Source organism: Pseudophryne corroboree, chromosome 7 (assembly GCF_028390025.1).
Source record: "Pseudophryne corroboree isolate aPseCor3 chromosome 7, aPseCor3.hap2, whole genome shotgun sequence".
Taxonomy (NCBI): Eukaryota; Metazoa; Chordata; class Amphibia; order Anura; family Myobatrachidae; genus Pseudophryne; species Pseudophryne corroboree.
The window spans coordinates 325,690,222-325,717,677 of record NC_086450.1 but is presented as its reverse complement, the minus strand read 5'-3'; the positions used below and the strand labels follow the sequence as shown (position 1 = coordinate 325,717,677).

General features: G+C 47.3%; 1 protein-coding gene across 10 annotated transcripts in view; it reads left to right on the top strand.

The window, feature by feature from the left end:
• METTL18 (methyltransferase 18, RPL3 N3(tau)-histidine) overlaps nucleotides 1-27,024 on the top strand; it is a 379,064-nt gene extending 352,040 nt beyond the window's left edge. For 3 of the 10 annotated variants that reach the window (XM_063934325.1, XM_063934330.1, XM_063934329.1), the window contains one exon: nucleotides 25,765-27,024. In XM_063934325.1, the coding sequence (XP_063790395.1) occupies nucleotides 25,765-26,848 (1,084 nt within the window). In that variant the 3' untranslated portion in view covers nucleotides 26,849-27,024. The other 7 variants (XM_063934327.1, XM_063934326.1, XM_063934333.1 and 4 more) reach the window with 5 other exon arrangements.
• The last annotated feature ends 432 nt before the right edge of the window (nucleotides 27,025-27,456 follow it).

Below are 27,456 nucleotides of genomic sequence, written 5' to 3'. Positions count from 1 at the left end.
GGATCACACGGAAATTCACAGGGAGAGCACAAAGCTAGGGTACAGGGTAGCTACAACAATGCTCTGGCCAAGAGTGAAATAATCCCAGCCTACTTATAGGCAGCACAGGGACGGGATTGGCTAACACTTACCCACAGGTGCTGCATTTGGTCTCCAACATGGCCACCTCCTATACTGCAGACATACAGAGGCGCCTCCGGCTATTAGGTCCCCGCACTTCCGACTCCCAGAACCTGCATCACCTCTTCCACCGACCTCACCGCGTCCCCCCACAGCTGCACAGCACCGTGAGCATCCGCGCCGGCAATGGACGGACCACAGAACCTGCAGCGGTGAGTGACCGGTTCGTGACACAAAGTAGCAGAGCAGGGAGAGCGCCTCCCTGCTTTGCATACTCTGGCCATCAGAGCCGGCGCTAGCCACTCAGCACAGTCCTGGTAATTGGCAAAACCGCGATGTCAGTTGTTATCCACTGTGGGAATGAACCAATAGGTGACCACAAGGCAGCTCAATGATGGTCCCAATTGTAGACCTGTTTTAAGCTCCTGGGCTTTATGTAGCTGATGTATCGCAGTTGTTCCCCTTTAAGAATGTCTAGGCTCGCCTCTAGGTGTTAAATCCAATGTCCAGTACTGCTCAGCTCTTTACACCAACGGGTTTCGCTGCATGTCACAGCTTTGTCACCTTGGCTCCAGAAATAACCACAATCCCTTAATATTGTGTTAATTCTCCAAACAATCATTGCATGGTTAGTTAAATTACATACTCTGCAACCATACTCCATTTCACATGCATGTATTTTAAATGCAAGTATTGTCATGCAAATGTTATGTTCACAATGCTGTGTGAGTGTCTGATCCAATTGCTTAGAATTTGTGACGTTGCTTGAAATGAGATAATGTGGCATAAGGGAGAGCAATGAAGAAGCCAAGAATTACACAAATGCAGGAAAGTTGCATACCAGCATCACTCCACTCCGTTGCATAGTCATCAAGGAGGGAGCAGAAACATTGCATGTGTGACGCAGCTATCTGCATGTGAGACACAAGCTGGCGAGCATTCAGTGAGCCATTGTGAGAAAATACGCAACCCTAAAGGGGGGTACACACGTGGGCGGGGCCGCGCATCGCTAGTCAGATTACTTAAAAATTAAGCACGGATCTCACCATGTGTACCCCCATTAACTCTCCATCATCACACTCCTGCATAACAAGTCACTGTCTCCCTTAGCAAACGTTTCTTATGATATTAATGTGTCCTATAACGTGCAGGTACTAGCACAGGGGTGTAGTAGGGTATGCCGGCGGCCGGGCTCCTGGCGACCAGCATGCCGGCGCCGGAATCCCGACCGCCTGCATACCGACAGCTGGGCGAGCGCAAATGAGCCCCGTGCGGCCTCGCTGCACTCGCCACGCTGCGGGCAAGCTATCTGTTCTCCCTCCAGGGGGGTCGTGGACCCCCAAGAGGGGGAGAAAGTGTCGGTATGCCGGCTGTCGGGATTCCGGCGCCGGTATACTGTGCGCCGGGATCTTGACAGCCGGCAAACTGAAGACCACCCCTGGCATAGCACACACCATTTCCTACAGCTAACAGCACTCGTCTGCGCTGCCACGCATGATGCAATAACTAGTAAGTATCCTGCCATTCTTTTCTGCTGAATAATCGATGCTGGTGGCTCCATTTTTGCCCCATCGATTGATCCACATACGGGAACCACAGTCGGAGCAAGGCAACCTCAAGCTCCGTGCAGATCCTTCACACCGAGTACAAGCCACGAGCAGCCGGCGCCCGCATCGGTGAATGAAACCTCGGCGGGTCCGGAACTAATAGAGACGGGGGTAAGCATATTATATGAACTGAACGCTGCTATAGAACGGGCCATGCTCTGATTCTAATTGAAACATCAAATGAATGTTTAATGATGCACCCCAGAAAAGTCTCTTAATTATTGGACCATTATAGTTCAGTGCTTGAACGGAGGTAAAAGAAACATATCATCTGATTTCATTTGTATTCTGCAGTGGACCCTTTTACAAATTATTCGTGTGGATCATATAATAATACAAAGGATCAATAGTGAACTTCTGCATTAGTGGTTCCACCTGAGGAGTGTGCACACTCTGGAGATTTCTCCATTCACTTAAGTACATCCAAGGACTTTTTCAAGGAACTGTAACATCTTATAATGAAAGGAGCCTCCTAATATTAATAATATAAAGTTACCATTTTAGCTATATTGCAGCTTTGATAACATTTCAGCAGAAAGGGTTTCATTTGTTTTAATATATTGTGTGTTATAACGGTAATAAATATATTTTTAACATTCTTCACTATTGGTGACAGCGCTTCTTATTTTGTTTCTATACTTGTCTATATATTTTTTTGAGGATCGGCACCTCAAATATAGAAGCTGCAGCCACCGAATTAGTGTTTTTAAAGGTGTCTCACAGTCAATACACTAGCGCCCACTTTCTTGTTGTATATATTGATGCAATAACTATCCTGAATCCCGCCTCTCGTGCTACTTATATAACCTTCCACCCTGTCACCGGCCAGCCAATCACACCTCTTGTTATAGACTCAGACATGGGGTAGGCAGAAAAGAAGCGCGTTCTTATTGGCTTATATTGTTCCATGTGATTTGTTGTGTTATCATTGGGTGGGCGAGATTATGAGCATTAGTGAAGTCACACAGTGCAGCTTGGCATGTGGGCCATGTGCTCGCCTGCTTGACTTTGTCCTCTATGTGCACTGTGCTGTGCGACAGCTGCAGTGTGGCTGTGTAAGGGTGCTGTACAGTGTAATGCATTGAGATACTGTACATACATTTCCTCATACATGTATAATATGTGGCTTTGCCTGATATATGTGCCTGCCCTGAGAATATTACTACATACTCGCGTATAATGACAAGTACAGGTTGTTGCTATTATTCAAAATAAAGTGGAGATTTGCGCTTCTCATCACAGTTTATGTATTGTAGCTTTGGATCAAGAAATTATGGAGGTTTTAAAACACTGACGGAGCATATTTATGCACAGTGGATGTGGCATGCATGTGGGCCTGCTTCCATGGTGCAGCAATACATAAAACGTATATGTCACGTGGGCAGGCTATACCTGCAGCTCTGCTCAGTCAGAATTATTTTTAGAAATTGCAGAAGATGCTGTGTGGGCTAATACCTGGTGTTCTTTCAGTGGTATATAAAGTGAAGTCTATTGTGCACTATTGCAAACTGGAACATTCTGGAACTTTTAGTTCCACAGAAGCTGTTTTTTATATTGTATATTGTGACAATGGATCCCATAGGGTGTAATTTCTCAGTTGGAAATATCCTTGGCATTAGCACACAATAAATTTTAAATAATAAATTAACAGTCATAAACATGTGACTACCAGTGAATTTGTGACTGCTAACTTTTTTGGAAATCCCTCTTTACAACATGCCACTTCCATATGGTAATTAGCTTTCTTCCTGGTGTCTTGCAGCCTCACAGTATGTTTAGTAATTCAATACAAAGTGTACTGTGGCTGCAGGCAGGGCTATTTTGGGGCCAGAACGCTCTGGAACACCATTCCTGGAGGTCTTTTGTAAATTGATGTCATCAGGAACGGCATTCCGGAATCTCCTGTGACCTGCCTACAGAGGCAGGGTCCCGGGGATTCCATGCTGTACGCTCCAGTTCCCGGAATTATGAGCAGTGAGCACTAGAGACTGCTGCAGGCAGTTGCAAGAACAGCCCCGAGGTCCTCATTGGTGTCCTCTCAGCATGATTATACAGGAAGCTGCAGCCCAGATATAACATCACGGTTGTGTCTGTTACCTTCATGCTCAGGACCTGGAAGTGACAAAACGAGAGGGCAGGAGAGAACTTCTGCCCTTACAGCACCTAAATGTTTTCTTTGTTCTCCATTCGTTTGGGGTAATTTTTTTTTCTTCTATGCAGCATTGGATCCTCGCGGGCTCGCTTCGCTCGCCACGCTTCGGGCTCGGTGTCTCGCTTCGCTCGCCACACTTTACTATTCCAAATAGATTGTGACATGTGCTCAGAGGGTTATGGGAAAGGTCCTGTCCACGAAGGTAAACTAGATGCTACCATAAGATCACTGCCATGCTGAAAGAGCAGCCTGCTCTCCCCTCTGCCTTCTCCCTGCAGTGTCCCATTTCAGGACACAGCAGCACAGTGTGAGTATCCATGCTGATAGACACACACACACACACACACACACACACACACACACACACACACACACACACACACACACACACACACACACAGTTAACTGTTTACTGCCTGGATCTTATTCACACACAGCTGTTCAAACAGAAACATCCTTCTGCTTATAGAAAAATCAAGAAGGGGAGGGAAAGAGGTAACACTCTTTTGTGGAGGCACACTTGTGTAACAATTTATTAAAATATAACTATTCCTAAAAATAGTACAGTAATAGATACTATATACAGTATATAGCAAGAAAATACATAATTAGTTTGCTTCTTTTTGTATAGACACTAGTAAGTAGTGTGGAGGCAGAGAAAAGGGCTGATTATCACTTAAGTGTAATAGGCCCTACACATTTAAAGATATAACTGAATGATATGAACGTTCTCGTTCATTAATGAACGAGAACTCCTTCATAACGTTCATTGTTGGTGCCGGGTCGCTTGTGCATGCAAGCCAATATGGACAATCTCGTTCATATTAGCATGCACTGCTATGGATCCGGGAGACGGGGAGTAAAGTCCCCGTCACCTCTCCCCCGCCACCGGGTCACCCATCGGCCCTTTAGTCTAGATGAAAGTATCTGTCATTTTTTTTGTGTACAGTTTAAGTTAGTGATAATACGTCCTTTTCTTTTCCTCCACACTACTTACTAGTTCTATCCTAAAAGAGGCAAACTAATTATGTATTTCTTGCTATATATAGGATCTTTCAATGTACTATTTTTATTAATAAATAAATAAAAGTTATATTGTTACACAAGTGTGCCCCCACAAAAGAGGGTTACCTCTTTGCCTCCCTTTCTTGCTTTTTCTATAAGCAGAAGGATTTTTCAGTTTGATCAGTATTTCTAAATCCAAGGGAGCACCACCAACACGACATATCACTACCATAGGGAATTACCCACATACATATACTATGGGGTGTATTCAATAGATGTCGGATCCTTTCCGACGGAAATGATCCAACATCCTCGTATTCAATGAGCGGCCAAAGCCGACAGTACCAAGTCGGATTGACATTCTCGGAAACGGGGCTAAAACCTGTGGGATTTGGCCGCGTTTCCGACAATACACATGGTGCCGCCGATCCGAGTACTTTCCGACAAGTTGGAATTCCCGACTTGTCGGAAAAACAGAGCCATCATTGAATAAGTCGGAACCCCTTCCAACCTAAAAAAAGTCGGAAACTGGCGTCTTTCTGACAAGACAGCAGTTTCCGACAAGAATTGACTACACCCATATATGTTGTATTTTTTGTATGTGAAACTACTTTTACTACTGTACTACCTTAGGTGCAGGATCTACAGAATTTTTTCTCACACACAGCTGTAACTGTCTGCTCAGGGGTTCAGTCACCCCTGCCTGTCCAGTCACCCCTATCACCCCTGCCTGTCCAACCACCATCCATCCCTCTGTCGCCCCTGCCTATCCAGTCACCTTCTATCCCCCCTATCACCCCTGCCTGTCCAGCCACCATCCATCCCCCTGTCACCCCTGCCTGTCCAGTCACCTTCTATCTCCCTGTCACCCCTGTCTGTCCAGCCACTGTCCATCCCCCTGTCACCCCTGCCTGTCCAGTCACCTTACATTCATCCCCATGTCACCCCGCCCTGTCCAGTCACCTCTTATACCCCTGTCACCCCAGCCTGCCAAGTCACTGGCTATCTCCCTGTCACCCCAGTCTACTTAGTCACCTATCCCCCAGCCTCCCCAGTCCCTGGCTATTTCCCTGTCACGCCGGCCTCCTCAGTCTCCTTCTATCCCCTGTCACCCCATCCTCCTCAGTCACTCACTCTCTCCCTGTTACCCCAGCCTTCTCAGTTACCACCTATCCTTCTGTCACCACCGGCTCCTCAGTCACCGACTATTCCCCACCACCCCAGCCTCCTCAGTCACCCACTATCTCCCAGTCACCCCAGTCTCCTCAGTTATACCCCTTTCTGCTGCGGGGTACACTGGGCTCCACAGGGAATGACATTGGGGTGTAGAGTAAGATCTTGATCCGAGGCATCAACAGGCTAAAAGCTTTGACTGTTCTCAGAATGCATAGCGCCGCCTCCTCTATAACCCCGCCTCCGTGCACAGGAGCTCAGTTTTTTAGATGGTGCCATGCAGTGCAGGCATACAACAGGTAGGCTGCTCCAGCAGCCCTCAGAAGAGCTTTTGTAAGTGAAAAAATGAAGACTTCAAGGGCTGCAGCAGAGACACTGTGAGTGTTAGATGTCAGTCAGGCATCTCCTGCTGCAGCTCCATCACCTCCCCCAGCGGCGCTGTATACTCTCGCTCCATGGTTGCCGGGTACTTAAAGCGGAGGCTCCGGTTTTCATCTGTCAGTCACACACCCCACCGCAGCTCTCCAGGATCGCGTGGCCGCACTCAGGGAGGCGATAAGTGGGTCCCCCAGGCGGGACCCGATGGAAATCGCGATCTGGAGCGACCGTTGGGAGGCAGGCCGCGCGCGCTGACGTTGACACTGTGGTAGTACAGGGACCCCACTAGACCACCAGGGCAGGGGCACAGGTCGGTTTTACTAAAACTGTTTACTATAAAGCCCGCAGTACCCGGTGATGACGTCCAGCAAGGGGATAAGGCTTTGACCTGTAGCCCCTCCCCCAGCCCGCCATTTAGAGTAAATGTTCCCACCCTGGAGCTGCATATCTCTCTCTGCTTCACTCCCTGTCAGCGTTTGGGCGCCATTGGGGCAAGCGAAGCTGATCCTGTGACTGTTTGAGCAAATCCTCCTCTGTAAAGCCGCCTGCATTTCAGCGCTGTGCATTTTACAGGACACTTCAGTATTCTACATGTCTGCTGACAGTGTTAGTTACGAAACAGTGCATTTAATCAGGGTTATTTAGTACAAGCACCCTGTGATATACATCCAGTCTTTACTGTGCATTGATATATCCATTGAGTGTATAGCTATACTTAGTATTACTATGTATTGCTAGTCCAGCGCAGTTTTATAGCATGTTATAATTTCTGCATTGTACAATGTGACTGTGTGTGCATATAACTGCTGTGTGACCTCCATTTCATGTATCTCACTCAGATTGCTATCCCTATATTCTGTAACCTGAGGGGGCTAACTAAGTGCGTCAGGGTTATATTTAATATAGGTGTTTCACAAGATATACTTATTGTGTATTTTTCTCTGTGATTTTTAGTCATCATATACCTCTGGAACTCTCTGTTTGTGCTAATACACTACACGGGGGGTTCTTGTCAGGTGTTGGGCTGCTGATATGGTACTGTGTTGCCTTGAATTGAGCTTTCAGATATGTTGGCTACAAGGGGCGACGGAGCTGGGGTTGATCCCACAGTGCGTGGTGTTGACGCTGCAGACAAGTTTGAGGAAAATATAGCAGCAGAGGGTTCAGATTCTGGGGGTTCCTTACCCCCCAGTGGGACCGTAGCAACGGGGGTTCAAAAAGATCCACCTTTGGCTACTTTCTCCACGTTATTGAATACGCTGGTAACTAGACTTACGCCCCCTATGGAACCTCCTGTGCCGGTACAACCGCTTATGGTCCCTGTGGTTAATCCGCCATGGGCAGATCAACTGTCCACTCAGTTACAGCAATTGAACCAATCACTGACTAAACAGAAATCTCACACTCGTCCGCCTAAGACCAAGGGGTCCTCTATGCGGGCCATTACTTCCTCACAATCCACCATCATCCCAGACACCTCATCTGATGAGGATGGCGTATATACTGACCCCACAGACACTGATTCTGATGCTTCTGACGGGGAAGCTGTTTCACAGGTAGATGTTCCTGACTTGTTGGAGGCTATCAGGTTAATCCTTCAAATTACTGATGACCCAGAGCCTGATACTGCCCCTAAGAAACCGGAGAGATTTAAACGTCAGAAAGTGGTTAAACAAGTTTTACCTCACTCTGACCATTTAGTTGACATACGTCAGGAATCCTGGGAAAATTCGGGAAAGAAATTCACGCCTCACAAGAAGATTCCGGCTCGCTATCCCCTCGCGGCGGAGCTAAGTAAAAATTGGGAGACATTCCTGCCAGTGGATTCGCAGGTGGCGCGGCTGTGTGGTATCCTCAGCTCTGCCTGTAACGACCGTCACATCTCTGAAAGAACCGACGGATAAGCGCGTGGAGGGTTGTTTAAAGGCGATTTACACCCTAGCTGGTGTTGCGCATTGGCCCACCATTGCAGCGACTTGGGCTGCAGAAGCTATTGGAGCGTGGGCTCAGAAGTTGGAAGCTGAGCTGCCTTCCAACGTTTCTGATCATGCTAGACAATGTCTGTCGTATATTGTTGCAGCTTCTAATTTCATCAAGGAGCCGGCTTCTGATGCCGGTATTCTGGCGGTCAAGGCTTCTACTATGTCCATTTTGGCTCGCCGGATTCTCTGGTTGCGGTCCTTCTCTGTGGATCTGGACTCCAAGAAACCCTGGAGGTCCTCCCTTTAAGGGAGACATTCTTTTCGGAGACGACCTCAACAAGATAGTGGCTGACTTAGCTTCTGCTAAAACAGCTCATCTACCTAGTACTGCTCCTTCGGTACCGAAGGCTAAGAGTACTTCCTTTAGCTCATTTCATCCTTCAGGGAGAGCAAAGGGTCAGGCGTACCCGAAACAGGCTCGTACTTCCAAACCTAAACGGGCCTGCGCTGCCTATCAGCCTGCTTCTAAAACTGACCAGCCTGCTGCATGACGGGGCGGGCCTCCCTCTGGGGGATCCCAGGGTGGGGGGCCGACTTCTAAGGTTTACCCAGGAATGGTTGAAGACCACTTCAGATGCCTGGGTACGGTAAGTCGTCACTCGAGGTTACGCCGTATCCTTCAAGAATCGTCCCCCTCATCGAATTTGCCTTACAGACGTCCCTTTGGATCAGGTGAATGCAAACACTCTTCATTCCATGGTACAGTCCCTCCTGGACACAGGAGTGGTAGTACAGGTGCCTCTGGCTCAGAGAGGCAAGGGGTACTATTCACTGCTGTTCCTAGTCCCGAAACCGAATGGGTCCTCTCTGCCCATTCTCAACATCAAGTCCTTGAACAAATTTGTGAGGTTCTCCAAGTTTCATATGGAAACTCTTCGCTCTATTGTTCTGGCCTTGGAACCTGGGGATTATATAGTCTCCCTGGATATACAGGATGCTTACCTGCATATTCCCATTGCAATGTCGCATCAGCAGTACCTGAGGTTTGCGGTTGGCAAACTCCATTACCAATTTCGGGCGTTACCTTTCTCCCTGGATATATAGGATGCTTACCTGCATATTCCCATTGCAATGTTGCATCAGCAGTACCTGATGTTTGTTGTTGGCAACCTCCGTTACCAATTTCGGGCATTACCTTTCTCTATCGTCCTAGTGGATGCTGGGGTTCCTGAAAGGACCATGGGGAATAGCGGCTCCGCAGGAGACAGGGCACAAAAAGTAAAGCTTTAGGATCAGGTGGTGTGCACTGGCTCCTCCCCCTATGACCCTCCTCCAAGCCCCAGTTAGATTTTTGTGCCCGGCCGAGAAGGGTGCAATCTAGGTGGCTCTCCTAAAGAGCTGCTTAGAAAAGTTTAGCTTAGGTTTTTTATTTTACAGTGAGTCCTGCTGGCAACAGGATCACTGCAACGAGGGACTTAGGGGAGAAGAAGTGAACTCACCTGCGTGCAGGATGGATTGGCTTCTTTGGCTACTGGACATTAGCTCCAGAGGGACGATCACAGGTACAGCCTGGATGGTCACCGGAGCCTCGCCGCCGGCCCCCTTGCAGATGCTGAAACAAGAAGAAGGTCCAGAATCGGCGGCATGAAGACTCCTCAGTCTTCTTAAGGTAGCGCACAGCACTGCAGCTGTGCGCCATTTCCTCTCAGCACACTTCACACGGCAGTCACTGAGGGTGCAGGGCGCTGGGAGGGGGGCGCCCTGGGAGGCAATGAAAACCTATTTTTGGCTAAAAATACCTCACATATAGCCTCCGGGGGCTATATGGAGATATTTAACCCCTGCCAGAATCCGTTAAGAGCGGGAGACGAGGCCGCCGAAAAAGGGGCGGGGCCTATCTCCTCAGCACACAGCGCCATTTTCCCTCACAGAAAGGCTGGAGGGAAGGCTCCCAGGCTCTCCCCTGCACTGCACTACAGAAACAGGGTTAAAACAGAGAGGGGGGGCACTAATTTGGCGTTAAAAATATATAAAAAAGATGCTATAAGGGAAAACACTTATATAAGGTTGTCCCTATATAATTATAGCGTTTTTGGTGTGTGCTGGCAAACTCTCCCTCTGTCTCTCCAAAGGGCTAGTAGGTCCTGTCCTCTATCAGAGCATTCCCTGTGTGTGTGCTGTGTGTCGGTACGTGTGTGTCGACATGTATGAGGACGATGTTGGTGAGGAGGCGGAGCAATTGCCTGTAATGGTGATGTCACTCTCTAGGGAGTCGACACCGGAATGGATGGCTTATTTAGGGAATTACGTGATAATGTCAACACGCGGCAAGGTCGGTTGACGACATGAGACGGCCGACAAACAATTAGTACCGGTCCAGACGTCTCAAAAACACCGTCAGGGGTTTTAAAACGCCCGTTTACTTTAGTCGGTCGACACAGACACAGACAGGGACACTGAATCCAGTGTCGACGGTGAATAAACAAACGTATTCCTTATTAGGGCCACACGTTAAGGGCAATGAAGGAGGTGTTACATATTTCTGATACTACAAGTACCACAAAAGAGGGTATTATGTGGGATGTGAAAAAACTACCGTAGTTTTTCCTGAATCAGATAAATTAAATGAAGTGTGTGATGATGCGTGGGTTCCCCCCGATAGAAAATATGGGCGGTATACCCTTTCCCGCCAGAAGTTAGGGCGCGTTGGGAAACACCCCTTAGGGTGGATAAGGCGCTCACACGCTTATCAGAACAAGTGGCGGTACCGTCTATAGATAGGGCCGTCCTCAAGGAGCCAGCTGACAGGAGGCTGGAAAATATCATAAAAAGTATATACACACATACTGGTGTTATACTGCGACCAGCGATCGCCTCAGCCTGGATGTGCAGAGCTGGGGTGGCTTGGTCGGATTCCCTGACTAAAAATATTGATACCCTTGACAGGGACAGTATTTTATTGACTATAGAGCATTTAAAGGATGCATTTCTATATATGCGAGATGCACAGAGGGATATTTGCACTCTGGCATCAAGAGTAAGTGCGATGTCCATATCTGCCAGAAGATGTTTATGGACACGACAGTGGTCAGGTGATGCAGATTCCAAACGGCACAAATATTGCCGTATAAAGGAAGAGGAGTTATTTGGGGTCGGTCCATCGGACCTGGTGGCCACGGCAACTGCTGGAAAATCCACCGTTTTTACCCTAAGTCACATCTCTGCAGAAAAAGACACCGTCTTTTCAGCTTCAGTCCTTTCGTCCCTATAAGAGTCATATCTGCCCAGGGATAGAGGAAAGGGAAGAAGACTGCAGCAGGCAGCCCATTCCCAGGAACAGAAGCGTTCCACCGCTTCTGACAAGCTCTCAGCATGACGCTGAGACCGTACAGGACCCCTGGATCCTACAAGTAGTATCCCAGGGGTACAGATTGGAATGTCGAGACGTTTCCCCTGCGCAGGCTCCTGAAGTCTGCTTTACCAAGGTCTCCCTCCGACAAGGAGGCAGTATGGGAAACAATTCACGAGCTGTATTTCCAGCAGGTGATAATTAAATTACCCCTCCTACAACAAGAAAAGGGGTATTATTCCACACTATATTGTGGTACTGAAGCCAGAAGGCTAGGTGAGACCTATTCTAAATCTAAAAAAATTTGAACACTTACAAAGGTTCAAATCAAGATGGAGTCACTCAGAGCAGTGATAACGAACCGGGAAGAAGGGGACTATATGGTGTCCCGAGACATCAGGGATGCTTACCTCCATGTCCCAAATTTGCCCTTATCACTAAGGGTACCTCAGGTTCGTGGTACAGAACTGTCACTATCAGTTTCAGACGCTGCCGTTTGGATTGTCCACGGCACCCCGGGTCTTTACCAAGGTAATGGCCGAAATTATGGTTCTTCTTCGAAGAAAAGGCGTCTTAATTATCCCTTACTTGGACGATCTCCTGATAAGGGCAAAGTCCAGGGAACAGTTGGAGGTCGGAGTAGCACTATCTCGGATACTGTTACAACAGCAGGGGTGGATTTTAAATATTCCAAAATCGCAGCTGATCCCGACAACAAGTCTCCTGTGCTTAGGGATGATTCTGGACACAGTCCAGAAAAAGGTGTTTCTCCCGGAAGAGAAAGCCAGGGAGTTATCCGAGCTAGTCAGGAACCTCCTAAAATCAGTGCATCATTGCACAAGGGCCATGGTAAAAAAAAAAATAAATGGTGACTTCCTTCGAAGCAATTCCAGTCGGCAGATTTCATGCAAGAACTTTTCAGTGGGATCTGCTGGACAAATGGTCCGGATCGCATCTTCAGATGCATCAGCGGATAACCCTATATCCAAGGACAAGGGTGTCTCTCCTGTGGTGGTTACAGAGTGCTCATCTTCTAGAGGGCCGCAGATTCGGCATTCAGTTTTGGATGTTGGTGACCACGGAGGCCAGCCCGAGAGGCTGGGGAGCAGTCACACAAGGAAAAAATTTCCAGGGAGTGTGATCAAGTCTGGAGACTTTTCTCCACATAAATATAGCTAAGGGTAAATTTATAATGCTCTAAGCTTAGCAAGACCTCTGCTTCAAGGTCAGCCGGTATTGATCCAGTGGGATAAAACATCACGGCAGTCGCCCACGTAAATAGACAGGGCGGCACAAGAAGCAGGAGGGCAGTGGCAAAAACTGCAATGACTTTTCGCTGGGCGGAAAATCATGTGATAGCACTGTCAGCAGTGTTTCATTCCGGGAATGGAAACTGGGAAGCAGACTTCCTCAGTAGGCACGACCTCCACCCGGCAGAGTGGGAACTTCATGGGGAAGTTTTCCACATGATTGTAAACCGTTGGGAATTACCAAAGGTGGACATGATGGCGTCCCGTCTGAACAAAAAACGGGACAGGTATTGCGCCAGGTTAAGAGACCCTCAGGCAATAGCTGTGGACGTTCTGGTAACACCGTGGGTGTACCAGTCGGTGTATGTGTTCCATCCTCTGCTTTTCATACCTAAGGTACTGAGAATTATAAGACGTAGAGGAGTAAGAACTATACTCATGGCTCCGGATTGGCCAAGAAGGACTTGGTACCCGGAACTTCAAGAGATGCTCACAGAGGACTTATGGCCTCTGCCGCTAAGAAGGGACTTGTTTCAGCAAGTACCATGTCTGTTCCAAGACTTACCGCAGCTGCGTTTGACGGCATGGCGGTGGAACGCCGGATCCTAAGGGAAAAGGCATTCAGGAAGAGGTCATTCCTACCCTGGTCAAAGCCAGAAAGGAGGTGACCGCACAACATTATCACCACATGTGGCGAAAATATGTTGCGTGGTGTGAGGCCAGGAAGGCCCCACGAAGAAATTTCAACTCGGTCGATTCCTGCATTTCCTGCAAACAGGAGTGTCTATGGGCCTCAAATTGGGGTCCATTAAGGTTCAAATTTCGGCCCTGTCGATTTTTCTTCCAGAAAGAATTGGCTTCAGTTCCTGAAGTCCAGAAGTTTGTCAAGGGAGTATTGCATATACAACCCCCTTTTGTGCCTCCAGTGGCACTGTGGGATCTCAACGTAGTTCTGGGATTCCTCAAAACACATTGGTTTAAAACCAGTCAAATCTGTGGATTTGAAGCATCTCACATGAAAAGTGAACATGCTCTTGGACCTGGCCTGGACCAGGCGAGTGTCAAATTGGTGGTTTTTTTCTCTCAAAAAGGCCCATATCTGTTTGTCCATTCGGACAGGGCAGAGCTGCGGACTCGTCCCCAGTTCTCTCCCTAAGGTGGTGTCAGTGTTTCACCTGAACCAGCTTATTGTGGTGTCTTGCGCCTACTAGGGACTTGGAGGACTCCAAGTTGCTAGATGTGGTCAGGGCCCTGAAAATATAGGTTCCAGGACGGCTGGAGTCAGGAAAACTGACTTGCTGTTATCCTGTATGCACCCAACAAACTGGGTGCTCTTGCTTCTAAGCAGACTTTTGCTAGTTGGATGTGTAATACAATTCAGCTTGCACATTCTGTGGCAGGCCTGCCACAGCCAAAATATGTAAATGCCCATTCCACAAGGAAGGTGGGCTCATCTTGGGCGGCTGCCCGAGGGGTCTCGGCTTTACAACTTTGCCGAGCGGCTATTTAGTCAGGGGCAAACACGTTTGTAAAATCCTACAAATTTGATACCCTGGCTAAGGAGGACCTGGAGTTCTCTCATTCGGTGCTGCAGAGTCATCCGCACTCTCCCGCCCGTTTGGGAGCTTTGGTATAATCCCCATGGTCCTTTCAGGAACCCCAGCATCCACTAGGACGATAGAGAAAATAAGAATTTACTTACCGATAATTCTATTTCTCGGAGTCCGTAGTGGATGCTGGGCGCCCATCCCAAGTGCGGATTATCTGCATTACTTGTACATAGTTACAAAAATCGGGTTATTATTTGTTGTGAGCCATCTTTTCAGAGGCTCCGCTGTTATCATACTGTTAACTGGGTTCAGATCACAGGTTGTACAGTGTGATTGGTGTGGCTGGTATGAGTCTTACCCGGGATTCATAAATCCTTCCTTATTGTGTACGCTCGTCCGGGCACAGTATCCTAACTGAGGCTTGGAGGAGGGTCATAGGGGGAGGAGCCAGTGCACACCACCTGATCCTAAAGCTTTACTTTTTGTGCCCTGTCTCCTGCGGAGCCGCTATTCCCCATGGTCCTTTCAGGAACCCCAGCATCCACTACGGACTCCGAGAAATAGAATTATCGGTAAGTAAATTCTTATTTTTGGTTTGACCACGGCTCTGCGGGTCTTCACCAAGGTCATGGCGGTAATGACGGCTGTCCTCTGCCGTCAAGGGGTCAGGATGCTGCCGTATCTGGATGACTTGTTGATCCCGTCGAATTCCCCAGAAATTCTCCTACGCCCTCTGGATCTGACTATCCGGTTTCTGCATGCCCACGGGTGGCTCATCAACTGGAAGAAATCTTCCCTGGTCCCTGCTCAGATCATGGTGCACCTGGGGGCGTTGTTGGACACTCACAACCAGCAGTTGTTCTTGTCTCAGGAGAAAGTCCTAAAACTTCAGGACAGGATTCGATGCTTCCTATCTCGTCTGCAAGTGTCGATACATTCGGTGATGCAAGTGCTAAATCTCATGGTGTCTGCTTTCGACATGGTGGAGTGCGCTCAATTCCTGCCCTCTACAGAAATTGATTCTTGCCTAGTGGGACGGCCTGCCTTACCGGATCAGGTCTCACATGATCTGCTTGTCTCCGGAGGTCCGTCTGTCACTGAGCTGGTGGCTACAAGACCATCGATTGAGCAGGGGTCGTCCCTTCTGGATCTCCAACTGGGTCTGTCTGACGACGGATGCTAGTCTGGGGGGTTGGGGCGCGGTGTTGGAGCAACACTCCCTTCAGGGTCGGTGGACCAAGGAGGAGTCTCTCCTCCCAATAAACATTCTGGAACTGCGGGCGGTGTTCAACTCACTGAATTTGGCCCAGCATTTAATTCAGAACAGACCTGTTCAAGTACTGTCGGACAACGCCACCACGCTGGCGTACATCAATCATCAAGGCGGCACTCGAAGCCGCATGGCTATAAGGGAAGTATCAAGGATTCTTCAGTGGGCGTTATGCCATCTGCCAGCCATATCGGCGGTATTCATTCCGGGGGTCCTAAACTGGGAAGCGGACTTTCTCCGTCATCAGGACGTACATGCCGGAGAGTGGAATCTCCATCCAGAAGTTTTTAAACTACTCGTGGACAAGTGGGGCCTTCCAGATGTGGACCTGATGGCATCTCGACACAATCACAAGGTTCCCGTCTTTGGAGCAAGGACAAGGGATCCTCAAGCAGCGTTCGTGGACACACTGGCAATTCCATGGAACTTTCAGCTGCCATACGTGTTCCCTCCGTGGTCACTCCTGCCCAGAGTAAGGAAGTTCAAGCAAGAAGGCGGAATCCTACTTCTGATCACTCCCGCAGGGCCCAGACGGCATTGGTTCTCAGACGTTCAGGGTCTCTCGATATAGTGTCCCCTTCTACTTCCACATACACATGTGGTGTATGTGGCTACTAACGGTTGTCGTCTCTTTTACCTGCTACTGCATTGGACTGGTTAACAAAAACTGAGCTCCTGTGCACGGAGGCAGGGTTATAGAGGAGGAGGCGCTATGGATTCTGGGAACAGTCAAAGCTTTTAACCTGTTGGTGCCTCGGATCAAGATCCTACTCTATACCCCAATGTCATTACCTGTGGAGCCCAGTGTACCTCGCAGAAAGAGATTTAACAACGGTGAGTTCTTACCATAAATCTTGTTTTCTCTTACGTCCTAGAGGATGCTGTGGTGCACATTAGTACCATGGGGTATAGAAGGGTCTACTAGGAGCCACTGGCACTTTAAGAGTTTAATAGTGTGGGCTGGCCCCTCCCTCTATGCCCCTCCTGCCAGACTCAGTTTAGAAAATGTGCCAGGAGGAGCCGGTCACAGCTAGGGGAGCTCCATAGAAGTTTTTCTAGTTTTGTTGTTTTTTATTAGAGTTAGGCATAAGGAGGCTTCTGGCAACAGCCTCCCTGCATTGTGGGACTTAGGGGGGGGGAGTAGTATCCAACCCTGAGAGGTTAATGGCCACTATCTCCGCTGACAGGACACTGAGCTCCTTAGGGTGATGATCGTTAGCCGCCCGAGGCGACCGCTCACTCCCGCAGCATGCCGCCACCCCCTAACAGCCAGAAGATTTCAGTGGCGAGTGAGTCACCGGCCTCCACAGCAAGCGGGGAGCCGGTGTGAAGATGGCGGCAACAGGGTGGGAGCGCAGTACTAACTGCGCTCCGGAGGCTCAGCGGTACACAGTGCGGCGCTATGATGGGCTTCCTGAGCCAGCGCCTATACCTTACACTGGTCACCAAGGCTGTCAGGGACCTCGGTAACGCTGCCAGCATAATTCCTCAGGCCTCAGTATAAAGAAGTGGAGTGGGAAGCAGCGCCATGTTCAGGGGGCGGAGCTTCTCAGAGCAGACCCAGCAGCGTTCAGCGCCATTTTCCTGCCTGCAGATCCAGAGACACTGACGGGGAGTGCTGTCCCTCCAAGCAACTCCAGCTATCCTGTGCGGTACCAGGGGGTTGTAGAAGCGGGGGTGGAGGCTGTAAAATTACTGTGTAGTCTATTAAGGTACACAGTCAGCGCCAGGAAGTTGTATATATCTACCTTTGGAAGTGCTGTGTGTGTGCTGGCTCCAAGCTCTCTCTTTCTCTGTTGCATACTTGGGGGGAAAACTGTGTCTGACATTTTCCTGTGTTTGTAGGGGGGTTTGTTTCTCACACAGCCATGTCTAATAGGTCTCTGTGTCTTATGCTGCAGAGACCATTTCCTCTCCGGAGGAATCCATTCCATGTACACAAGAATGTAATATTTTGCCTCAGATCCCTATTACTGAGCCTGAGTGGTTGACCTCTATTAAGGGAGTGATCTCTCAGATCTCTACTAGGGTAGCTCATACTGAGACTGAAACTCAGGTATTAAAGAAGTCTATGGCAGTTTGGTCAGGTTCTGTCCCTATTCCTTCAAAATCCCCTAGCATATCGTGCACTTGCCAAGATTATACAAGATGACACGGATACCGACTCTGACACGGGTGATGGGGATGTGCTGAGGGGGGCGGCATCCCTGGCTAAGGGGGTGCAGCTCATGATTGAGGCCATTTGAGATGTGTTAAAACATTACTGACACACCACCTGAGCAAGTTGAGGAGGCATATTTCACAGGCAATAAGAAAGCCTCGCTAACCTTCCCTGCGTCTAAAGTATTAAATGCTTTATTTGAAAAATCCTGGGAAACCACGGAGAAAAAATTCCAGATCCCCAAGAGGGTTCTCTTTGCTTTTCCCTTCCCTGAGGAGGATAGAAAAAGATGGGAAAACCCACCCATAGTTGACACCTCTGTCTCCAGACTGTCAAAAAAAGTGGTTTTACCTGTCCCTGGATCTACCGCAATAAAAGAACCGGCTGATCGTAAGATTGGCACTACGCTTAAATACATATACACTGCTTCACGGGTGGCATTAAGGCCTACTATTGCCTGTGCATGGATCTCAAAAGCTATAGTAAAGTGGTCAGGCATGTTACAAGAAGACTTAGATACAATAGATAGAAGTGACATTCAACTGTTTTTACGTAACATACAGGATTCTGCAGGGTTCATAGTGGAATCCATGAAAGACCTGGGTACACTGAATGCATGGTTATCTTCCATGTCTGTCTCAGCTCGCAGGGGACTCTGGCTACCTCAATGGTCTGCATACGCGAAATCCAGGAGAAGTGTGGAGAACCTACCATACACAGGTCAGGCTCAGTTTGGGGGAAGCGTTGGATGCGTGTATTTCCACGGCAACCACTGGTAAGTCACCGTTTCTTCCCTCAGCTGGGCCTTCTACGAAGAAACCCTTTTTCTTCATCCGCATCGCAGTCCTTTCGGACCGCTAAAAAAAAATTCAAGACCCCTACCACTTTCTTTAAAGGTGGGCGTGCAAAGTCCAAAAAGCCTGCACCTGCAGGCTACCAGGACCAGAAGCCTGCTTCTGGTTCCTCAAAATCCTCAGCATGACGGTGGACCGCACAGCCTAGAGGACGGTCTGGTGGGTGCGAGGCTCAGACGTTTCAGCCACGTCTGGACGTCATCCGGCTTGGACCCCTGGGTACAGGATATTGTATTCCAGGGGTACAGACTGGAGTTTTAGGAACTCCCGCCTCACCGATTCTTAAAATCAGGCTTGCCAGCTTTACAGGCAGACAGGGCTGTCCTCCAGGAAGCCATTCAAAAATTGGAAAGGTCAGCGGTCATCGTTACAGTTCCACCGCATATGCAAAACAAGGGTTACTATTTGAACCTTTTCGTGGTACCGAAACCGGATGGTTCAGTCAGACTGATTTTGAACTTGAAATCGTTAAACCCTTATCTGAGGAAGTTCAAATTCAAAATGGAGAGCAGTGATCTCAGGTCTAGAGGAGGGGGAGTTTCTGGTATCCATGGATATCAAGGATGCGTACCTCCACATTCCGATTTGGCCGCCCCACCTGGCTTATCTCAGGTTTGCATTGTAAGACAGTCACTATCAGTTTCAGGCATTGCTATTCGGTCTTTCCACGGCACCGAGGGTGTTCACCAAGGTGATGGCAGAGATGATGGTTCTCCGCAGAAAGGGAGTGAACATAATTCCATATCTGGATGATCTGCTGATAAAGGTGTCGACCAGGGAGGCCTTGTTGCAGTCCATTGCTCCCACGACTCGTCTGCTCGGGGAACATGGTTGTATCCTGAACCTTTCGAAGTCACATTTGGAGCCGACAAAGAGATTGTCTTTCCTGGGGATGATCCTGGCCACAGAAGTGCAGAGGGTGTTTCTACTGGTGGAGAAAGCGTTGGTGATTCAAACCATGGTTTGGGATGTCTTGAAGCCTGCCAGGGTGTCGGTTCATCAGTGCATCCACCTTCTGGGGAAGATGGTTGCCTCCTACGAGGCTCTCCAGTACGGATTGTTTCATGCTCGCTCCTTTCAACTGGATCTCTTGGACCAGTGGTCGGGGTCTCATCTACATATGCACCTGAGGATACGTCTGTCGCCGAAAGCAAGGATTTCACTCCTCTGGTGGCTGCAAATGTCTCACCTTCTGGAGGGCCTCAGGTTCGGGATTCAGGACTGGGTCCTTCTAACCACGGACGCAAGTCTCCGGGGTTGGGGCGCAGTCACTCAAGGGGAAACCTTCCAAGGAAATTGGTCAAGCCTGGAATCCAGTCTTCCAATAAACATTCTGGAACTAAGAGCAGTGTACAATGGTCTTCTCCAAGTGGCACATCTTCTGCGAGATCGTGCCATTCAAGTACAGTCGGACAATGTAACGACGTGGCCTACATAAACCTACAGGACGGAACTAAGAGCAGAGCTGCAATGTCAGATGTAAAAAGGATCCTCCTCTGGGCAGAAAGGCATGCATTGGCGCTGTCAGCGATCTTCATTCCGGGAGTAGACAACTGGGAAGCGGACTTCCTCAGCATACACAATCTCCATCCAGGAGAGTGGGGCCTCCATCCGGAGGTGTTCACGAAGGTGACAAATCTTTGTGGTGTACCTCTAATAGACATGCTGTCTTCATGTCTCAACAAGAAGCTTCAGAGGTATTGTTCCAGATCGAGAGATCCGCAAGCAGTGGCAGTGGATGCCCTGGTGACTCCGTGGGTGTTCCAGTCAGTGTACGTGTTTCTACACGTCCACTCGTCCCAAGGATTCTAAAAATTGCAAAGAGAACAAGAGTTCAGGCAATCCTCATTGCTCCGGACTGGCCAAGAAGGACTTGGTACGCGGATCTTCTGGATCTCCTGCTGGAAGATCCGAGGCCTCTTCCACTTCGGGAGAACCTTCTGAAGCAGGGGCTGTTCGCTTATCAAGACTTACCACGGCTACGTTCGACGGCATGGAGGTTGAACGCCAGATATTAGCTCGGAAGGGCATTCCGAACAAGGTTATTCCTACCCTGATACAGGCTAGGAAAGGAATAATGTCTAAACATTACCATTGCTTTTGGAAAAAGTATGTGTCTTGGTGTGAAGCCAAGAAGTTTCCTACGGTGGAGTTTCAACTGGGATGGTTTCTCCTTTTCCTGCAAGCAGGTGTGGATATAGGCCTGCGTTTGGGATCCATAAAGGTCCAGATTTCAGCCTTATCCATTTTCTTCCAGAAACAACTGGCTTCCCTCCCTGAGGTTCAGACTTTTTTGAAAGGGGTTCTGCACATCCTGCCTCCCTTTTTGTGCCACCTACGGCACCCTGGGATCCTAACGTGGTGTTGCAGTTCCTCCAGTCGGATTGGTTCGAGCCTCTACAGGCGGTTGAGGTCAAGTTTCTCTCATGGAAGGCTGTCACTTTGTTGGCCTTAACTTCTGCTAGAAGTGTGTCGGAGTTGGGGGCTTTGTCTTATAAAAGTCCCTACTTGATCTTCCATGAAGATAGAGCTGAACTCCAGACACGTCAGTAATTCCTTCCAAAGGTTGTGTCAGCTTTTCATATCAACCAACCTACTGTGGTGCCAGTTGCTACTGACTCCTCCATCAAAGTCCTTGGATGTTGTAAGGGCTCTGATAATGTATGTGCAGAGGACTGCTCGTCACAGGAAATCGGACTCTGTTTGTCCTGTATGATCCCAAGAAAATTGGGTGTCCTGCTTCTCAGCAGACAATTTCTCGCTGGATCAGGTTCACTATCCAGCATTTGTATTCTACGGCAGGATTGCCATGTCCAAAATCTGTTAAGGCCCACTCTACTCGTAAGGTGGGTTCTACCTGGGCGGCTGCCCAGGGTGTTTCGGCTTTACAGCTTTGCTGAGCGGCTACTTGGTCTGGGTCGAACATGTTTGCAAAATTCTACAGGTTCGATACTTTGGCCGCTTAGGACCTTAAGTTTGGTCAATCAGTTCTGCAGGAGCCTCTGCGCTCTCCCTCCCTTTCTGGGAGCTTTGGTACATCCCCATGGTACTTATGTGGACCCCAGCATCCTCTAGGACGTAAGAGAAAATAGGTAAATCTTTTTCTCGTAGTGGTTACTTGATTCAGTACTGCTTTGTTCCTAGTTAAGTACTGTGTTATTACTTGGTTCAGTAATGTTATTCAGCTGTTGCTGAATTTTCAAGCTAGTTAGCTTGGTTTGCCTTGTTTGTGTGAGCTGGTGTGAATCTCGCCACTATCTGTGTAAAATCCTTCTCTCAAAGTTGTCCGTCTCTTCGGGCACAGTTTCTAGACTGAGTCTGGTAGGGGGGGAATAGAGGGAGGAGCCAGCCCACACTATTAAAGTGCCAGTGGCTCCTAGTGGACCCGTCTATACCTTATGATACTAATGTGGACACCAGCATCCTCTACGGACTACGAGAAAAGGATTTACCGGTAGGTAATTAAAATCCTATTTTTACACCACCTGAAATATCCCAGGATTTCTCAAGGGACTGTGCAAACTCCCGGGACTGCAGGCGGTGTAAAAGGGTCCTTCTCTAAAACCATGGGTCCATTTTCCCGTGAATCCTACTTGCCTTGCAAGCAGGGTTGTTACACGGGTAAGACCCAGGGTAGGAGGCGGTGTAAATGGGTATTCCGGGTCATTCGATATGGCACCCATTTACAGCATGGCAAACCTCCCTTACCGCCATGTCCGTCAGGTGGTCGGGAGGCTGGGGTCACGGAGCACGCTGTGTATGCAGACAGCAGTGCCATGCTTGTTGCCATGCTGAGGCTGGGGACTCGGCACATGCTGTTTATGCAGACAGCAGCACCTTGTCTGGTAGCTCCGGAGCACCGTTCTGCAGTTTTCCAGGCGCTTGTGACGTCATCTCTAAGCGCCGACCCACAAGACACTGCACCCGGGTGCAGTGTAAATGGTGCCCATCCGGGAATACCCCGGATCCGCACTGCAGTATTAAAGTGGGGAGTCCCGGGTCTGACCCGGCTTGGAACCGTGTTCCAAGACCTGGGTCAGAAGTGGGAATTTGGTGTAAAAGGGGTATTACCCTCTATCCCCCTGTCACCCCTGCCTCCTCAGTCACCCACTATCTCCTTGTTACCCCAGCATCCTCTGTAACCTATCCTCCTGTCATCCCTGCCTCCTCAGTCACCCATTTTCTCCCCGTCACCCACTATCTCCCGGTTTCCTTGGGGGTACTATCGTGTGGCCATGGCCCTTCCTTGTGAGATTAGACCCTTTTTTGAGCGGTGCATGCCTTCTGCGTGCATTGTCCCTTTAAAACGTTAAAAACATTTTTTTTTTAAATATGCACCGATTGATGCCCCACCCCTATGGTAGCTCAACCCATGTCACCACCCACCTCTTCCCCGCCCCCAGTTTCTGAACTTATTTTCCTACAAAAATAGCACTTGCTACAAGTTTTACCCAGAATTACAGTGGCCCAGCATCATTCATTTTACTGAATACCCTTATGTAGGTGTGAGGTAAAATTAGCGATGTTGCGGTTGCGATGTGCCGCCATAATGACAATTCCTGCGCTATCCATATGGCACATTGTAAACATCACTGGGATTTAAATTGTCCCTATGGTGTTTACAGTAGAGCAGTCAGTGGGAATTGTAGGCATCTGAAAAATTGTAAAAAAAATAATTAAAAAAAATGCCAAAAAGCATTGTGTAGAGCAGATGTAACGGTTTACTCCTCTAATGTTGTAAAAATGCAGTTAGCATGCTGACATTTGTAGATCCACAGCAGCAAATGTGCCAGGGTGCTTGTGTTTTGAGTACAGCAGTTTTTAGTTAACATGTGACTCTCCAACTTTTTGGGGGAGAATTAATATTAGTCGATGTACTACACCCATTGTGGTATACAGTATGTATATATACGGTAACCAAACCTCTTTCTATGGGGCTAGAGAGAAATGTATTAATATTACTGGTGTGATGAAGTGTCTTCGTCTGATATTACCAGGAGGTACTTTGCAACCATGGAGGAGAATTGTATATCCTTGGATAAGTATCAATACCCCCCCCCACCACCACCACCACCACCACCACCAATATGGGCATGGTTGCTTATTTTACAGGCATTGACACATTCTTGCATTAGCACTATGCATCAATTATGACTGAGGTAATATTGCAGGAGTTGGGACAATAGAATAGGTGTTTTCCACCTTTCCAATGCTTCCCAGGTTACATTGTTCTTATTCCCAAATTTGTACAAAAAGACTGCAGCTCTTTATTTAATTAGGATGATAGCGTCTGATAGCAGGATAGACACATCAGAAGAGCCACTTCCATTGTTCCTCACTAATACCTCTTTTACACTGACAATTTTATCCCGCGATTTTGCACGTGAACGCGCATCATCCCGGGATTTTTGTCAGTGTGAATGGGTACAGGGACAATTTCCCGGGACGAGCATCCCGGGATTTCAACCCAGGTCTCGACCTGGGTTGAATCCGGGACCGTCCCGGGAAGCTGTGCAGTGTGAATGGGTATACCTGGTCAAGGCGACCCGGCACCTGTTCTCTGCATAGGAGGAGGCGGTGCTTGGAGAAGATTATCTCCAAACACCGCCTCCGGTAGCGTCAGCGGTGACGTCGCCGACCCGGCAATATGCCGGGTCGGGCCGCTAATGTAAAAGGGTCATTCCCGGGAATGTACCGGCAAATATACCGGGACACATTCCCGGGAATAACCCGAGGCTGCGAGTGTAAAAGGGGTATCAGCAACATCACTATACAGTATACTGTAGTATCAGTCTTCCCATGTATTTAACATTGAAAAAAGGGGAGCAAGGAATCTACTTATAAAGACCTACTACAGGTTGAGTATCCCATATCCAAATATTCCGAAATACGGAATATTCCGAAATACGGACTTTTTTGAGCGAGAGTGAGATTGTGAAACCTTTGTTTTTTAATGGCTCAATGTACACAAACTTTGTTTAATACACAAAGTTATTAAAAATATTGTATTAAATGACCTTCAGGCTGTGTGTATAAGGTGTATATGAAACATAAATGAATTGTGTGAATGTACACACACTTTGTTTAATGCACAAAGTTATAAAAAATATTGGCTAAAATTACCTTCAGGCTGTGTGTATAAGGTGTATATGTAACATAAATGCATTCTGTGCTTAGATTTAGGTCCCATCACCATGATATCTCATTATGGTATGCAATTATTCCAAAATACGGAAAAATCCCATATCCAAAATACCTCTGGTCCCAAGCATTTTGGATAAGGGAGACTCAACCTGTACTGCGCAACTATATCTGTTTGACAAGGAATCAGTTTAGAATGGGTCTACTACCAAAATAAAAGAAAGGAATTTTTTAAAAAAAATTACATAAATTAAATTGATTTTTACTAACAAGATATAATAATAAAATAAGCATTACCACATCACAACCCTGAGGTCACAAGTTAAATTTGTGACCATGGCACTACCTATTTGAAGTTTGTATATCTCCCCGAGCTTGTGTGAGTTTTCATCCGGGTGTTCCATTTACCTTCCACGCTCTAAAAACATACTTGTAGGTTAATTAACTTCAGATAGAAAATGTAGTGTGATTGAGCATCCATGTGATGGGTAATATAGATTGTAAGCTCCACTGGGGAATGGACTGATGTGAATGGCTGTACTATTCTCTATAAAGTATTGTGGAATGAGGGTGTGCTACATAAATAAAATGGGTAACAAATAGTGTATTTTCAATGTTTTATGTATACGTGTATATTTGAGCATACTCCCATCAATAAGATATATCTTAATGTAATGAGTATTTGTCTGTATTCAAAGCCAATCGTTTTATTTATCATCTTGATTTATTTTTTTCTAGGGTGGTTACAGCTGGAAATTAGTCCCCTCCTGAGCTCTTTTCTCTTACATTGTCAATTGATCAAATCTAAAATGTCATTTCAATTTAATTTCAGTATAGAGGACATGGAAAACAATCCTACTCATTGTGATTTAAACAGAGAACCAACCTTTGTATCCTCAGACCTCATAAACAAGGGACAGACCTCTAAGACCAATTCTTTGCTATTAGACAGAGAGGTACAACAAAAGGAGACAAGTGACGCTGAGGAACTTGGACTACAGAAATCATTTGATAAGAGCATCATTTTACAAAGGGACAAAACATGCAATGATGGTCTAGCTGACCAGAAAACCATTTGCAGGAAACCAGCTATAGAACACACAATTCCACAAGATGTTGGTAGAGTGCTAGAAAATAAAATAATTGAGAGCAGTTCAGGTCTGCAGTTTGTAAATGTTTCTGTTGTAGAAATGACATTATCCAACTCTGATTCGAATAGTGAGAACATAGTAAGCAAAACGATAACGTCTAACTCTGATCTAATTTCTGGTGTTTATGAAGGAGGCATGAAAATTTGGGAGTGCACTTTTGATCTTATGAAATATTTAGAGGAAGAGGATGTCGTTTTTAAGGGAAAAAGAGTTTTGGATCTTGGCTGTGGAGCTGGTTTGTTAGGGATTGTGGCTCTAAAGAGGAAAGCAAAAGAAGTACATTTTCAAGACTACAACAGTACTGTAATAGAAGAGATAACCATACCCAACATATTGGTGAACTGTGACAGTGATGATGTCAATGAAAATATAGAAGAAAAACCTAGTGGAAAAAGGTATAAGAAGTCAGGGATGAAGGCTGGACTCTTATTCAGTTGTCGCTTCTTCTCCGGGGACTGGTCACACTTTAGAATCTTAATGCAAAATGAAATGCCTCCCATGCAATATGATATCATTCTAACATCAGAGACCATATATAATCCTTCTTATTACAGTGCACTGCATGATATATTTCAACACTTACTGGCTCCTAATGGGATTGTGTATCTGACTAGTAAGTCCCATTACTTTGGTGTAGGAGGTGGTGTCCATCTGTTTGAGACATTTATTAAAGAAGGCAAATTATTTCACATTAACACACTTAACATCCATGAGGATGGGCTTCAAAGAATGTTGCTCAGTTTATCCTTTAAAGACCACTTGTAATGAGAAATGTTTGTATTTTGTTTGATCATTTTAATAACTATATTGAAGTCTGTTACATAAGTATGGACATGTCATCAGATTTACACAGACCTAACTAATTTTTCTTTATGAGCTATATTATTTATTGTTCTTGCTGTGATTATCGATAGTAAAGTTTTGACATTGATTTGCCATAATTGTTACTGTGCCTGCTTATTGCTGTTGTTCTTATTTAACGCTCTTAATACCTCTTGCCTGCTGTAGTGCAAGGAGGAACCTAGTCATGTTTTCCTTTACGTTATCAGCATGTGATAGCTCTTCATCTTTATTGCTGATGATATACTGTATAGGGTATAGTGATGTCACAAACTTTGTGTGTGTAGTACATGCAGGGCCGGATTAAGGTCTTTGGGGGCCCTGGACAACAAACTTGTGGGGGCCCTTATCAATAAAACTTATATAACGGCGATGTTATAAAAAAAAAAAAAAAAAAAGGATTTTGATACCTATCGGTAAATCCTTTTCTCCTAGTCCGTAGAGGATGCAGGGGACCACATCAAGACCATGGGGTATAGACGGGATCCGCAGGAGACATGGGCACTCTTAAGACTTTTCATTGGATGTAAACT